The sequence below is a fragment of the Mus caroli genome, unplaced genomic scaffold (assembly GCF_978045245.1).
Source record: "Mus caroli unplaced genomic scaffold, Mus_caroli_1 scaffold_2, whole genome shotgun sequence".
Lineage (NCBI taxonomy): Eukaryota > Metazoa > Chordata > Mammalia > Rodentia > Muridae > Mus > Mus caroli.
In genome coordinates, this window is record NW_028227257.1 from 149,730,759 (window position 1) to 149,746,783 (window position 16,025).

The 16,025-nt window shown below is 49.3% G+C and overlaps 1 protein-coding gene and 2 non-coding genes across 3 annotated transcripts in view; 1 reads left to right on the forward strand and 2 right to left on the reverse strand.

The window, feature by feature from the left end:
• Gpr107 (G protein-coupled receptor 107) overlaps positions 1–16,025 on the reverse strand; it is a 66,504-nt gene that overhangs the window by 19,427 nt on the left and 31,052 nt on the right. The window contains exons 10-14 of the mRNA XM_021149672.3: positions 14,519–14,594; positions 13,269–13,342; positions 12,532–12,649; positions 9,134–9,264; positions 6,048–6,091 (exon numbers count right to left, since the gene is read on the reverse strand). Coding sequence (XP_021005331.1) covers positions 6,048–6,091; positions 9,134–9,264; positions 12,532–12,649; positions 13,269–13,342; positions 14,519–14,594 — 443 coding nt within the window. The remainder of the gene's footprint in view (positions 1–6,047; positions 6,092–9,133; positions 9,265–12,531; positions 12,650–13,268; positions 13,343–14,518; positions 14,595–16,025) is intronic.
• LOC115030575 (U6 spliceosomal RNA) lies at positions 5,530–5,637 on the forward strand. Its single transcript, XR_003836147.1, has one exon. It is a non-coding gene; the product is annotated as a U6 spliceosomal RNA (small nuclear RNA).
• Positions 8,091–8,213, reverse strand: LOC147005946 (small nucleolar RNA SNORA76). Its single transcript, XR_015046585.1, has one exon. It is a non-coding gene; the product is annotated as a small nucleolar RNA SNORA76 (small nucleolar RNA).

Sequence of the window (16,025 nt, forward strand, 5' to 3'; positions counted from 1 at the left end):
GGTCCTGAGTTCAAATCCCAGCAACCACATGGTGGCTCACAACCATCTGTAATGAGATCTGACACCCACTTCTGGAGTGTCTGAAGACAGCTACAGTGTACTTACATAAAATCAATCAATCAATCAATCAATCAATCTTTTGGCTGGAGCAAGTAGGGCCAGAGAGAGAGCAACCATACGTAATGAGATCTGAAGCCCTCTTCTGGAGTGTCTGAAGACAGACAGCTACAGTATACTTACATATAATAAATAAATAAACCTTAAAAAAAAAGAATCTATGTATTGATTCTTTCTGCTCTTCAGTGTGAATGTGTTTTAAGTTCCTGCCTTGACTCTCTCCAATAATGGTCTATAAACCTACATTTCCCTTCTACCATTTAGGCTTTTCTCCAGGGTATTTTTTCCCAGCAACAGGAGGAAACTAGAACATATGGCAAAGAGGCTGTGGATGTAAACTCGCTGAGTGGGCGAGTGCTGAGCACTGTGAGCTGCTGTCCAATCTGACACACCATAAAACCCTATCGATGAAGGTGCTGGTGGTGAGACAAGAGTCAGCATCTAACACAGAGTCCTGGCATGGACTGCTCACTGGCCCCGACACCATGGCAGACAGACACAGGGCCACTGAGAGGCTCAGAAATGCCACTCTGGAGCAGATATGACACAGTAGATCTGAACAGCGTGTATAAAGATCACAATCACGACGGCCAGCAGAAGTGGCCCATGGCTGTTGCCCCAGGCCTCCCTGTACGGCTCATCTGTCTCTGAATTTGTATGTATGTGCACCCAAGTTCACAGCAGCACTGTTCATCATACTCAAGCGACCCTTGACACATGGATGGCGACAAAACTCCACATACATAGCATGCAATATCATTCAGCATTAAAAAGCCAGGAAATTCAGACCTGGCTACAACATGGGCCGACTTCAGGACACTTTGCTGTGTGGAACAAGCTGGACACAAAAAAGTGCAGATACCACTAACAGCAGCCAAATTCATAAAGGCAGAAGGTGTGTGGAAGGGGGGAGGGCATTCCATCAGCAGCTAGGGTGAGAAGAGTAGGGGAAGGCAGTTTCAGCTTGGGAACTTAGAGAACTGGCAATGGATGGTGCTGACAGCTGACAACTGTGGGGACCAAGTGCAGACCACCACGGAACTGCATGCTCAAGTACAGTTCAAGTTTACTGCAGCACAGCAGCAGAAAGAGCAGAGCAGAGATGCTAGGAGGTGCAGCGCTCAGTGAGAGTGAGACGTCACGGGCTACGGGCCACATAAAGCTGGCAGTGATTGTTCTGGGACTCAGTCCTGGGAGGGGCACGGTTTCCTCTGGGCCAGATACAACCATCGCTGTAACACAGAGCAGTGATGGCCTGTGTGACTCTCCTGTGGAGGGCACAAGGCCTCTTCTCTCCCTGAGAGCTCACCTGCCCCTAAGTAAGGCGTGAACGAAAGGTGGACTCGTGCCTGGCTGGCTCACCACACTGGGCTCAGCTGCCCCCTTGGGTATTCTAGGACCCTCCCTGCACTTCAGGGGAGCAGATGCTTCTTTCAGTCTCCTGAGGAAAGAGCCAGCCAAGGAGTCTCACACTGTTACGTGAGTGCTGCTATGCAAATCACAGCACAGGAGGACAGAATCTTCCTGTCAGGCAGACTTAGTGGGCCCGAGCCCCACAAGTCACACAGAAAGCTTCACACAGCCAGACATGGAACTCACACCTGCAGTTGGGCCCAGCACTTGTGGGGCTGAGGCAGAGGATCATCATGAGTTCTGGACCAGCCTGGGCTACAGAGTGAGATCTGGTCTGGGCTAGGGCAAAATCCTGACTCAAAAATGACAAACACCCAAGGCTCAGTGGGTAAAGCACCCGCTGAACAAGCAGGAAGCCAGGAAGTCAGAGTCCCCAGACATGAGAGCCAATGTAGCCACTTGCCTGCCCATCTGCTTCCCAGAGTGCTGCTCCAGCCAGTGGCAGGTGAAGACCCCCGGTCTGGGGTACACAGAGCTGATAACGGAGGAGACCTTAATAGCCTCCACCTGCATGGCATGGTGTACACATACATGCAGAGAGAATGGAATGAAAAGCAAACAAACAACTTAATATAGACACACAGGTCTGAATCTTTCTAAACCCTCAAACAAATCTACTGCCCAGACACTGGCTGAGAAGCCGAGCCTGCAGGGACTCAAGATGAAACAGAATCATGACACTGTAATCACCACTATGGTGCATCCTGCAGGCTTCTTGTGAACACACCCAAGTAAAACAGCACCTTCCCAGGAGGTAACCAAGGCTAGTGACACCGGAAATAAACACAAGTGTCCTGCAGTGTGGAACACCTTGCTGCTGTTAATGTTCACAGATCCAGATTCTGCCTTTTGAGGCTCTGCCCCTGCCTGCCTGCCTGTGACGTCATCTGCCAGGTGAACACAGTGTGATGCCATGTATCAGGCGGAGCACACTGTTTCAGTGACAGCACTGCCCTCTCAGCCGCTGAAGCATTTCTTAAACAGCTCCACATTGGTGTGTCCCCTCTGCATGCCTGTAAGGGGTTTAAGAAGCTTTTGCTCACGTTGCCACCGTGCACTTTCCTATGCTTTACTCTATACTCAAAGTACAGCTTGTGTCCTGGCAATGAGCGCTGATCCAGCAGCTGTCCTTTCTTGAGACACAAGGCTTATGACCCATACACCACAGGACCAAATAGACTTTCTACTTGTCACCCTGGGGCTGAGACTTGATGACACAAACACTTGCTGGATCGACACAGACACTCAGAGAACACAAACCTGGCTCACCCCACAAGCAGACACCAGGGAACAACTTGGTGGCCTGGCTCGAGATGACTCTGAGGGTAAGAGCACTCACTGCTCTTCTCGAGGGGCTGGGTTCGATTCTCAGCACTCATGTGGTGGCTCAGTCTGTAACCCCGAGCCCCAGGGGATCTGGTGCCCTTATCTGGCCTCAGGGTACCAGACATGCATCGGGTATATATACATATACACGTCAAAAGACTCGTGCACAAAGCAAAGTAAAATAAAATAAATAAAAGAACGTGGTAGTTGCTGTGGTGGGGCAGCTCTGACCCTGCACAGACACCACTGTAACACCTCTGCACCCGTGAGGCACTCTGAGGAAAGAGCTACTTGTGATGGTTTGAGTAAGAATGGCCCCCAGGCTCCTATGGACTCCGCCTCGTTGGAGAAAGTGTGTCACTGGTGGGAGGACCTTGAAGTTTTCGAAGCCCATGCCAGGTCTAGATATTCACTCTCTCTCTCTTTCTTTCTCTCTAGGTCAGGATGTAGCTCTCTAGCACCATGCTGCCATGCCTGCCACCACGTCCCTTGCCATAATCAAACTATAAGCAAGCCCGGATTAAACACTGTCCTTTATAAGAGTTGTTGTGGCATGGTGTTTCTTCAAAGCAATAGAGCAATAAACTAAGACTGTACTAAAAATGGGCTATGAAGCCACTGTGACCTAAAGAGCCCCAAGACAGTGTTGAAACCGTGTTCTATGGAGAGGTCGCTCAGAATGAGGCCATGCCTCCACCAGCCTGCAACCCTCCCATCACTACATCTTTCTGAAGTGGATGTAAAATGAAAGGCTCTTTAGAATACTTCTCCTGCCTTTCCCTCGGGAACAGAAGGCAAAAATGGATGACAAGAGGTAGGGCCCGTCAATCAAGTTATCACCTTGTCCCCAAGCCAGTGCTGTAAGAGAGAGAGTTGGAGCAAGGAAGAATCCTGCAGGTTCCAGGGCCAAGCAGTCAGCAGATCTTGGCTGGAGGCTGGAGCACAGAGAGCCACTGCACACTGTCTTACTAGACAAACCCAGGCGCCTCAAAGCTATGGACAGGGAGATGCTTCGGCATGTGGTGGGAAAGAAAAGGGCAGACTCAGGCAGCTGCTCCTTATCGCTTTCCTCGGTGCTTCTTCAAGTTCAGCCAAAGGGACTCCAGAGAGCAGGGGTACACTCAAGCGCAACCAACATTCTCCAAAAGCCACGCTCAACAGCTCAATAGCATCTTCCTGCTTCCTCAGCCTCACTGTGCCTACACAAGCCCGAGTCATGGTGAAGGCCAGGGAACAAGGCAATAGAAGACGAAGTGGAGCACCAGGCTCCAGCTGACCCTGGGACCTCCACACCCTCAACAGACTGAGGCTGGTTGTCTCTAAGACAGGCAAGACCCACAGAGAGTGGCCAAGGGGCCGGAGGACCCAACACATACTAGGAACCAGAAGCCAGCGCCTGCCCCATAGGCAAGGCCATACTGTGGTGACATTGACCCTGGCCTGCTAGCCCAGGATGCTGATCCCCGTGCTTCTCTGTGGGAACTTCCTCTATGGGAACTTCCTCTATGGGAACATGGCTTCTTTGACTCTGGAAGTTGTTTTTCGAAAAACAGAGTAAAGTCCACACTTATGGGTCAGCTCAAAAACACCCTGTAGAGAAGAGTCCCCCATTCTGTCACTTGCTTTTCTTCTGAACAAGGGGTTCTGTGAGGGTGTAACTCCTAGGCTGGGATGCAAGATCATTTTTACAAATAGAGAAGTAATATACTGCCACCCAGTGGAAGACAGAAGAACAGCCTCGCGTGACCCTGATCTATACACCAACAGTTCTCAAGCTGTAGGTCCTGACCCCATTGAGGGTTTAACAACCCTTTCACAAGGGTCACCTAAGACCATCTGAAAACACAATTATTTACATTACAATTCATAACAGTAACAAAATTAGTTATAAAGTAGCAAAAAAATCACTTTATGGTTGGGGTCACTACAACATGAAAAACTGTATTAAGGAGTGGCAGCGTTAGGAAGGTTGAGAAAAAGATAACTTTTCTGCAGACTGTCTTCATTGCAGGGCCTGCCGTGCTGTCTACCCAAGGCTAAGTTCTTTCTTGCCATCCTCAACCAAGAGCACTGTGGATGAATCATCACAGACCAGTCTTCAGTCACACCCAGGACAAGATGGAGGACAAAGCAGGGACAGCAAAATGGGCAGAGGCTAGAATGACAAGCAGCGAACGATGGTAAAAAAGGGCCAAAGGCCATTCCATCACCAGGGGACCGACCACACAGCCTAGGAGACAATCGGGCAGAACTTTTCACTTGGGGGGCACTACCTATAGGATGTTAATTTAGAAACATGTAGGAAGAAAGGTAGCGTGAGACAGGAGGATCTCTGTGAGTTCCAGGATAGTCAGTGAGACTGGTCTCAAAGAACAAACAAAACCAAAAACACAAAAAGAGCTGGAGAGGTGGCTTAGCGGTTCTGAGCACTGGCTGCTCCCCCAGAGGACCTGGTTTCAATTCCCAGCACAGTCACCACAGCTGTCTGTGAATTACTCATATGGTATATAGACTATATGCAGGCAGAACAATGCGCAAGATTTCCTATTGGATTTGGTTTTGAAAGGTGAAGATCTTTAATCTCAGCAGGCAGATGGACCTCTGAGTTTCAGGCCAGCCTGATCTACAGAGTGAGTTCTAGGACAGAGAAACCCTGTCTTGAAAAACAAAACAGTGCTCGCTTCGGCAGCACATATACTAAAAATTGGAACGATACAGAGAAGATTAGCATGGCCCCTGCGCAAGGATGACACGCAAATTCGTGAAGCGTTCCATAATTTAAAAAAAGAAAACAAAACAAAATTTTTTAGTAATTAAAACAAGAAGTAAAGATCACAATCAGCCGGGCGTGGTGGCGCACGCCTTTAATCCCAGCACTCGGGAGGCAGAGGCAAGTGGATTTCTGAGTTCGAGGCCAGCCTGGTCTACAAAGTGAGTGCCAGGACAGCCAGGGCTACACAGAGAAACCCTGTCTCGAAAAAACCAAAAAAAAAAAAAAAAAAAAAAAAAGATCACAATCACAACTGCCAGCAGAAGTGACCCACAGCTGTTGCCCCAGGCCTCCCTGTAACACAGCACCTGCTGCCCCCAGAGTGCATCCCAGACCTGCCTCTCCTGTCCCCGATCCTGCCCCAGTGGTCAGGGGGAATGTCAGCGCAGCCCAAGGAGCACGGGGAACAGCAGACACTTGCCTTTTCCATCTGTGGCGGAGGCTTCTTGTAAATGCCTGATTGACCTAAAAATAACCACGTGGAGACAAAGGTTAGTGGGCAAGCCTGCATTTGCTTCTATTTATGGCTCTAGAAGCTTGGGACCCAAGCCCCATTATAAACCAAAGTATTTGGACCAGATGACTAGACAGCCCCCTCCGTAAAACAAGAGACCTGTGTCAGTCCACCCTTGGCCTGGTGCTCAGGCCTCTGCTGGCAGAATCAGGGCCAGCAGGAGGGGCGAGAGAAACACTTAACTCTGCGCTCATTCCGCAGACTCCCCGTCCCTCCGAAGACAAGCAGCACTGCTAGGCAGGGAAAGGACCCCAGAGAAAGTGACTGCTGATTCCTAGAAGCTGTGACAGTGTGGGGCTTGGCATGAGCTCAGTGCACTTGGTAGGATTCACAGACCTGGAGGAGGCCGGTCTCTAATGACTAATCACCGCCATTATGGTCTAGACCGGGACATTAACATTATTAAAGACGCCTTGGAGACAGGCGGCACTGTGGTGCAGGCCTGCAACCCCAGCATTCAGGAGGCTGACACAGGAGGCCTGCTGAGAGCTCAAGACCACCCTGAGCTATGGTGAGCATCAGGCTGGACAGAGCTCCCCAGTGAATCCCTGCTCAAAGAACAAGACATAAAATCAGAAAGACTTGGAGCTGCAGGTACAGCTCACAGCCACAGGGGAAAGCCTGCATTGAGCAGACAGACAAGGACGTGCAAGGGAAGCGAGCCAGGGATTTGCAGGCAGGGCTCCTGTTCTAACGCTGACCCTCTCGTCTATAGATAAAGCCTCAGTAAAATACCCCAGTACTCCCCCAACTTCATGAGAAATGAGACATCAATGCTATCAGCTTAAAGGTGATTTATGACAGTGCTGAACCAAGGCTGGCCGAATCAAGTATTTCAAAAATTTAATAGTGCTATTTACTTGTATTTAGATCACTGTGTATGTGTGTGCACACGCACATGCGTGCAAGGCGGAGGACAACCTGCTGGCAGTGGTTTTCTCCTTCCCCATGTGGGTCCCAGGGGTAAAACTCCATCTCAGTGGCCCACTGACACTGTTTCTTCAATATTTATTAAAATCTCATCTCTTACAGCAATTTTCAGAATGTGCACAAGGAATCTTGTCATTAGGCACCTGCTCAGTGCTGAATCAAGTGACAAGAAATGACCACTAGCAGCTCTATGCTTACAGTGGTTGAATGAGAATGCCCCCCATAAACTCATATACTTGAGTGCTGTGTCTCCAGCTGGTGGGACTGTTTGGGAAGGATTAGGGGGTGTGACCTTCTTGAAGTGGGCATGTCACTGGAGGTAGGTTGTCTTAGTTTTGGGATTCATTGCTGTGAAGAGACACCATGACCATGGCAACTCTTATAAAGGACAACATTTGATTGGGGCTGGCTTACAGGTTCAGAGATTTAGTCCATTGTCATCAAGGCAGGAATCATGGCAATGTCCAGGCAGGCATGGTGCCGGAAAAGGAGCTGAGAGTTTTACATCTTGATCTAAAGCCAGTCAGGAGAAGACTGGCTTCCAGGAAGCTAGGAAGAGGTCTTAAGTCCACCCACAAAGTGACACACTTCCTCCAACAAGGCCATACCTCCTAATAGTGCCACTCTGGGCCAGCCATATTCAAACCATCACACAGGCTTTAAAGTTGAGTTAGCATTCTCTGCTTTCTATTTACAGTCAAGATATGAGGTCTCAGCTACTCATGTGCCATGCCTGCTTGCTTGCTGCCATGCTCCCAGCCTCTAACACTCTGAAACCATAACCCCCAAATAAACTCTCTCTTCAATACATTGCTTTGGTCATGGTATCCATGTCAGCTGGGATCCTTGTACTTCAGTGTTTCAACAATTGCAGACATTAGGAGCAGGACTTAGCTCCTGCTCCCAACAAGGTCATCACTACCCAGCAACAGCACTGACTATTCTGGATAGGTGCTTGAGCTGCCTGCTGCGGGCAGGACAGCAGTGCAGCTGTGAGACTGCATGGTAATGGTCTTACCCCCATGTCTTTTCTTTTTTTAGGGCTGTTTGCAATGGGCAGGCAGTCCCAGTTATGTGCCAGCAATTGTTATGGTACTGCAACCTAACCCGTCCTTGTGTCTCAGGGGGAGTCAAAGGCAGCACCCAATTTCTTTTTTGAGACAGGATCTCACGTAGCCCAGACTGGTCTCAGAGGATGTTACGTGGCAGAGGATGATCTTGAACTCATGGTCCTTTTGCCTTGACTTCCTCCGTGCTGCATCCATGCACCACCCTGCCAGGTTTATGTTGTGCTGGGAAGGAATGCACACCTTCAAGAACGAGGAGGCAAGTTACTCTGCCAACGGGCCACAGCCCAGGCCTCCTAGCTTGCTTCTACTCTGGCAGCAGTGGGGAGGGTGACTCTACCGAGAACCATGAAAAATCAGAGTGGCTGGACAACATACCAGACAACCTTAGGATCCTCGAAAGCACTGACTGACTGGCATGAGCGTTACCAAAGACCGCATCTCACTCCTCAACATTAACTCGGTGTGAACAGCTCTGTCAGAAGCAGCGGCCAGACACCAAGGATGAGCGGGAGATGCGCCATCACCAGCCTGTTCTGCCTACATGACTGCACTAAAGCAGCAATCGGCATTTCTCTGCCATGACTTCACAAGAGCACAGCAATGACACCTTTAACGTACAATCAAAGCCTGCTATTTCTGGATCAGAGCAAGCTATTCTCTAGAGCCCAAAACCTGGGTGGCCTGAGGACTACCATTAGTTTATGTGAGCATATGTTCCCATTTTCCATCTAACCTGGCAAGAAAAATTACTCTCCTACTCAGCCCTTGTCAAACTGTGGCTGATATTTAACATGACCACTGGACCCTGCGGCCTGTGGTCCAGACCAGCTCTACAGGAGTCCCTTGGGTAACTCTCAGCATCAAAGGCCTGGGGTACCGGAGTCCCAGAATCGCACTCTGAGCTAGTTATCTGGGGCAGCCTGGGGTCCACAGGGCAGTCTTATGCAAAGAGCTACCCTGTGACTCTGCACATACTGCCCTAAGGTTGCTTACCACACCACTGGGAAGAGGATGGCGCCACAGCAAAGCAAGTCAACCAGGAACAGAGAGTCCTTCCACAGGCCATACTCAGTTGTGCCCTCCTCAGTGGACTCTATGATGATGTAGGCCACATTCGCCAGGACCTACAGGCATGAGACCCAAAGTATGAGTGCTGTTACGAGAGTGGCCCCAGTGGGATGTCACCCCACCTCACCTGTGCTGGGCCTGTGGCACCACCCACAAGCTCCCTGAGAGCCTTGTCTCCTAGCTGGTTCCTAAACCTGTGGATCCTGAGAACTATCTACATTGCCATGTGATTTCCAAAGTGGGTATAGATTCCTTCTGCCCTGCCCCGCCCCCACCACCTTGCTGGATCTGCAGAACCTCAAGTCTTCTTCTAAGGTTCCCTTAAGCTGCCATGGAGAAACCATGCGAAGAACAGACACCCAAGGGCCTCACTATGTGATCAGGTCTTCCCAGCCTAGGACACAGACTCCGTGAAGACTATATAACTCAGAGCTGGAGAGATGGCTCAGTGGTTAAGTGCTCTTCCAAAGGTCCTGAGTTCAGTTCCCAGCAACCACATGGTGGCTCACAACATCTGTAATGGGATGTGATCCCCTCTGGTGTATATGAAGACAGCAACAGTGTACTCACATAAATAAATAAATCTTTTTTTTTTTTTTTCTTTTCCTGAGACAGAGTTTCTCTGTGTAGCCCTGGCTGTCCTGGAACTCACTCTGTAGACCAGGCTGGCCTCGAACTCAGAAATTCACCTGCCTCTGCCTCCCAAGTGGTGGGATTAAAGGCGTGTGCCACCACTGCCTGGCTATAAATCTTTTTTTTTTTAAAAAAGAGTTTATCTGGCTCTTTTTTTTTTCTTAAAAAACAAACAAACAAACAAACAAACAAACAAACTATAATAAACCCAGACTCTAGGAACCAACAAACTGCAATCAGGTCAAGCCTACGCAATCAAGACCCCCTAGCCCACAGAAACTGAGATTTCCTGCTAGTGTTTCTTGCTATCATCAAGTTTGGGGTGGCATGTAGAAGTGGGTAATAGAAACAATGGGGCACCCAAACTACTGACAGGTGGCACTTTACACCCCTCATAGCTAAGATGTCAACACTCCTCAGGCTTCATTTTTCCTGTGAATTCTTGGTCCTCAGGGACAATAATTCTAAGTAGCTGATATTGAGACCAGAGGTCAGAGTGGCAAGAAGTGCAGACTTGGGACTGGTGAGATGGCTCAGTGGGTAAGAGCACCTGACTGTTCTTCTGAAGGTCCTGAGTTCAAATCCCAGCAACCACATGGTGGCTCACAACCATCCGTAACGAGATCTGGCACCCTCTTCTGGAGTGTCTGAAGACAGCTACAGTGTACTTACATATAATAAATAAATAAAGCTTTAAAAAAAAAAAAAAAAAAGAAGTGCAGACTTCAGAGACCACGCGGGTCCTGGAAGGGGCTAGCTAGCCTAGGGCCTCCTGAGGCTCATCTGTTTCCTTGTCTTATTTCTAATGCCACAGTAAGGCTCTGTCTTGTGTTTTCAGCCCTGTCCTTGGGCTCTTAGCAGACTATGGACAATTTTTCAAGTGACTTAAATGAGACCCCACTGCGCATCAGGCAGGTTTATGATTTATGGTATTTCCTTTTAGTGAATACCATGAGCTATGATGCAGAAATAAAGATGAGTCATGTTAGGGCTGGAGAGACGCAGTTAAGTGTGCTTGCTAAGCAATCATGAGGCTCAGGTCAGATCCCAGCATCCACCTAACAAGCCAGGTGTCCTGAGCACAATTATAACCCTAGCTCAGCTCGGAGTTGGGATGGAGACAGGATGATGGCTGGGCTTGCTAGCCTAGTCTAGAAATGAAAACCCCAATTCCAACTGGACCTCGATTTGCAGTCTGCATGGAAGATAGACTGTTCCAGAAGCAGTGCTGAGCCACTCCCCACAGTGCTCTTCAATACCATGTTACTCTCTCCTGCTTTGGGTGGGAGCTCAGCAGAGTGCCTGCCTTGCCTGTTCAAGGCCCTGGTTTTCATGCCAAGCACCATGAGAAAAACAAAGGAAAGGAGGAGGGAGAGGAGGAGGAAGAAGAGGAGGAAGAGAAACTTTCCTGTACTCCCCAGTGCAAAAGGAAGTTGCTTAGACTTTGGTCAAGCCCTTCCCAGAGCAGTCCCATTATCTTTAGTTTCAAACATCCATATTTCCTCAGGGGAACATTTGGTGTGACGTTGTGTGTTCACCATTCTAAGGACTGAGCAGGACAGAGGTCTCCATCATACCGCAGCTTAGGCTGGGGAGGAGCCAACAGACCGAAAGCCCAAATCTGTCAGAAGGGACACTACCAGCAATTCCCACAGCTGGAAAGAGAGCTCAGGTTCTGTCACGGATGCCCTGTGTTTGGAGGCCACGCTCTGAGGCCTCCACTGCAGGTTATGGAACTCCATCTGCCTAGCAGTGGCCGAGGTGGTTTGGTCACCAGAAGACCGCAGCCTTTGTGTTTCCTCTGACAGCAGTGTCACAGGTATTTGTGGCGATTCCTCTGCCACACTCCTTTTCTTAAACATCCAACCAAGTCCATCTCCGTTATATGGCTCTTCCAAATCATTCTGAGCGATTATTCCTCGTTGAAAACCCACACCAACTGGTCTACGTCACTGGTCTGGTGCGAGTCCACCCACTTGCTGAATGCTGCCAAGGCGCCAATCAATCCCCGGAGATGACGTGACCTAGAAGTTCCACTCTCCCTTCCTCTCCTGCCAGCCATACCCATGCTGCAGTCTGAACAGGAGCTGACCTCATCAAAGAAAGGCAGAGCTGTGGCCAGACAGCTGGGAAGCTGTACCTATAGCTGTGGTGCCCTCCCTCAGCTCCAGGCTCTGCTACCTTGCAGACTGTTGGTGTAAGATAAGCCATGGGTCCTCTCTGAAGACCTATGAGCTAGTCAGTCAGGCCTCAGAGCATGGCCTCCAAACACAGGTGATGTAATCAATGTTAGCCCTATGGGGCCACTCTTGTCCTGTATCTTGCAGAAAAAAACTCACTGGTGACACTCAGTTCTAAAATACTACAGGGCACCCACCTGGACCTACTCATTAACCTCACTGATGTCAGAGGCATCTGATGCAGAAAGCAGGGGCATTCTTCCTTCAGTTCTCTGCAGCTTTCTAACCACAATCTGGGCATCCTGGTCTGTCTGAAGACAAGAGGCCACCAGGGCTTCCAACACACACCTGAAGCCTAGGTCTGTCAGCAGTCAGAAAACAAGCCCCCATCGGCAGCCCACAATGATATCAGCTCAGGTTCCCAAGTGAGCTGACTCCCTGCAGAGAGGCCTGGAGCTGAGCCCTGCCCAGAGCCAGGGAGGACTGACAAGGTAGGCACAGATCCTGTACCTGGAGCGGGATGACAATCATGAAGATCTTCTTGTCTTTATCAGACAGGATGTGCTTGATGAAGGCCCAGCCAGTGCCGATGAGAGCGATGGTGATGAACAGGAGTGCGCCCTTTAGCCTGGAAGACAGAACAGTTCCCAGGTACCAGCAGGCTCGGGAGACTCCATTCTTATCGGTCACCCTGTCAGCTCATTCAATGACTCTATGGCCCCCATCTCTTCTTCTTTTGCTCTGTCTGCGTGTATGCCTGCACACCAGAAGAGGGCATAGGATCACATTATAGATGATTTTGAGCCACCATGTAGGTGCTGGGAAATGAACTCAGGACCTCTGGAATTGCAGCCAGTGCTCTCAGCAACTGTACCATCTCTCCAGCCCCCACCCCCAAGTATGTATCTGTGTGTGTGTGTGTGTGTGTGTATGTGTGTGTGTATGTATGTATGTATGTATGTATTTTGAGTAACCCAAGCTAGCTCAAACTTTTACTCAAAATGCAGCCAAAGATGATCCTGAACTTTTAGTCCTCTTGCTTCTCCCTCCCCGTCCCGAGTGCTAGGATCATGGGTGTGTACCACCATTCCTGATTTATGCAGTGCTGGGGGTGGAGCCCAGGGACTCGGGAAAGCCTGGCAAACCCCCTCAACTGATCCATACTCCATCTCTAGCCATTAGTGTCTTTGTAAGCCACTTCACGGTGCAGGCATTAGCACCACTGTCTTGTGGACCTGCATACTTACAGGTGAGTTATGTAGTATACAACGGCCCAGCCTTCAATCGGAAAGCCCTGCGAGGAGATGTAGTGGTAGTCGATCTGAAATCAAACAGCTGTGTTTCAGAGAGGCTGTGCCATGCACCTCAGTGCAGGGTAAAGCAGTAAATGACTCATCCTTGGGATGAGGAACGGGTTGTGCCCGCCCACCCCACTGTCTAATCCCTCCCTTGCCGAGATACCAGCCAGCACATGAGTGTGCTAACACTTAGAAAAGTTGACAGAAATATCAGTGACCTAACACCTTCTCAATTCACACTGGCAAACACCCTCATTCTCGGCCAGGTACGTTGTCTTGAATTCCTGCTGCTCCCAGTAAGACAATAGCCAGCTGGTCAGTCAGAAGATCTACACAGTGACCTGGCGTCAGCAATCTAAGCTTGGATACTTAGAGCTGCAGCACATTTTAACTTCAGAGGCTGGTTGCTAGCAGGACGAGAAAAGCTGGCCATAGCACAGACTTATTTTCTAAAAGCCGTCTAGGTTTTAAAGTGGCTCAGGGCCCTCCTGAGAATCTTTTAACTTAAATCCAAAGTAACTTCTATGTCCTGTTTCCATAACTGGGTGGATTTTTGCTTTCTTCTATGACCCATTTTCAAGTACAGAAGGAGAACCTAGCACTTGCTTTATGCACACCCCAAAGAACCCTGACCCCTAAATCCGGGAAGCCTCAGTTTGACTCCAGAGGCAGGCTCACTTTGATGTGCACCGGCTCTCAGCACTCAAAGCTCAGTTCTTGTGCTCCTGGCCTTGAGTAAGACCTGATTTACTAACACTGAACTTCACTGAGACACAAGGATGCTTAGTAAAACAGGGGAAGTCCAGGAATGACCCACCAGGGGGCGCTCTCATCTCTAGATGACAGAAACAAGGGGTGTTGGGGGAGAAGTGTTTAATATGCTTAGAGACACCTATGATCCCAGCATTCAGGAGGCTGAGCCAGCAGGACCTCACAAGTTCAAGGTTAGCCTTGGCTACGGTGTGAGACTGTCTCCAAAACAATAAAATATTAAAAGCCAGAATTCTGGAAAGACTGTGGCCTATAGGTAGGATGCAGGCTGAGCTCACAGGCCCATCATGGCCAGCTCTCTGCAGAGGGACTTTATGGAAAGCACACTCTTGTCCTTTGTCTACCACCTGACCCTGCCTCCAACTTCTTTCCCCACTCAAGTATGTACATCCATCATTTCACCAGTGACCCCAAATGCTAATACATACTGCATGGAACACCAACGAGAGAGACTTCGTGAAAGGAAGGGCCGCCATCAACCAGTGAATTTTAAATACATCATTCCTGTAAAAAGAGAGAAGAAAGAATTAAAAGACTTCCACTTCCCCAAAGGCAGCCACAGTATCAGGTACTTCTTTTCTCTCTTTTCTCTTCTTTCTTTCTTTCTTTCTTTCTTTCTTTCTTTCTTTCTTTCTTTCTTTCTTTCTTTCTTTCTTTTTTTGAGACAGGCTCTCTCTACATAGCCCTGGCTGTCCAGGACTCACTATGGAGATGATGCTGGCCTCAAATGCACAGAGGTCTACATGCCTCTGCCTCCCAAGTCCTGGGTGGGATCAAAGGTGTGCACTACCACACCTGGCTCCATCAGATAAATTTCTAAGCAAGCAACAAGTACGATCTGAACAAACCACAAACATGAAGTCATTCTTTTAGGAGGGATTAGGAGGTGTGTGTGACCTAGCTAGAGGACTCCCAGTTGGCTCTTTGCCCCACACTTATAGATCAAGATGTGAGCCTTCAGCTACTTCAGTGCATGCCTATGTGCTGCCACAACCCCACCATGATGGTCAAGGACTCTGAAACTGGAAGCCTCAAGTAAGCTCTCTCTTGTATCAGTTGCCTTGGTCACGGTGTCTTATCACAGCAATAGAAAAGGAACTAAGCTAAGTCCTGCGACATTTACAGCACACAGTTTAATGCAGTACCAGAGTTATGCACTGCAGGCAGGTGTAACGTCTGCTGAGGCATGCTAAGATGGACATCTGCACAGCGCACCAGCATCCTCCCTGGAAACCACACTGAATCAGCCACACAGGAATAAGAAGGGCCGTCTTGAAGACAACATGAAATCCCAGGGAAGACAGAAAATGAGCTGTATCTGAGAATGTCTGAGCCCAACACAGATGATGGCCTGGGAGTTGGCTGCGGTGACAGGTGAGGAGAAGTACTGACATCATGCCCTTCCTCCCCCCTGAGCAGCCTGGTGGCTCTCCCGGGCTCTAGGCCACCCTTGAGCTCCAGGTATTACATCCTTCCTTCTATGTCCACCCCGACGCCTGCAGGAAGGAACTCAAATAAGACTCTTAAAGTACACAGAGCACAGGACGTGTGCACACCATCACACATGAAGACGCTGGAATAGCACAGTAATAAGTACAAGAAACAGGAGCAGGATATTAATCTCCAAGGGGAGTGAAGCAGTGCGGCAGATATGACAGTGCAGAAGAAAGACCCACACACGTACACAAGCTTGATGGAAGAGGAAAAAGAAGCCAGTCCAGCTTGGTGGGAAAGGACAGACTACTTAGTGACTACAGTGGTAAAAAACCATCTGGGGGGGCTAGAGAGATGGCTCAGCGGTTAAGAGCACTGACTGCTCTTCCGAAGGTCCTGAATCCAAATCCCAGCAACCACATGGTGGCTCACAACCATCTGTAACAAGATCTGACTCCCTCTTCTGGAGTGTCTGAAGACAGCTACAGTGTGCTTACATAT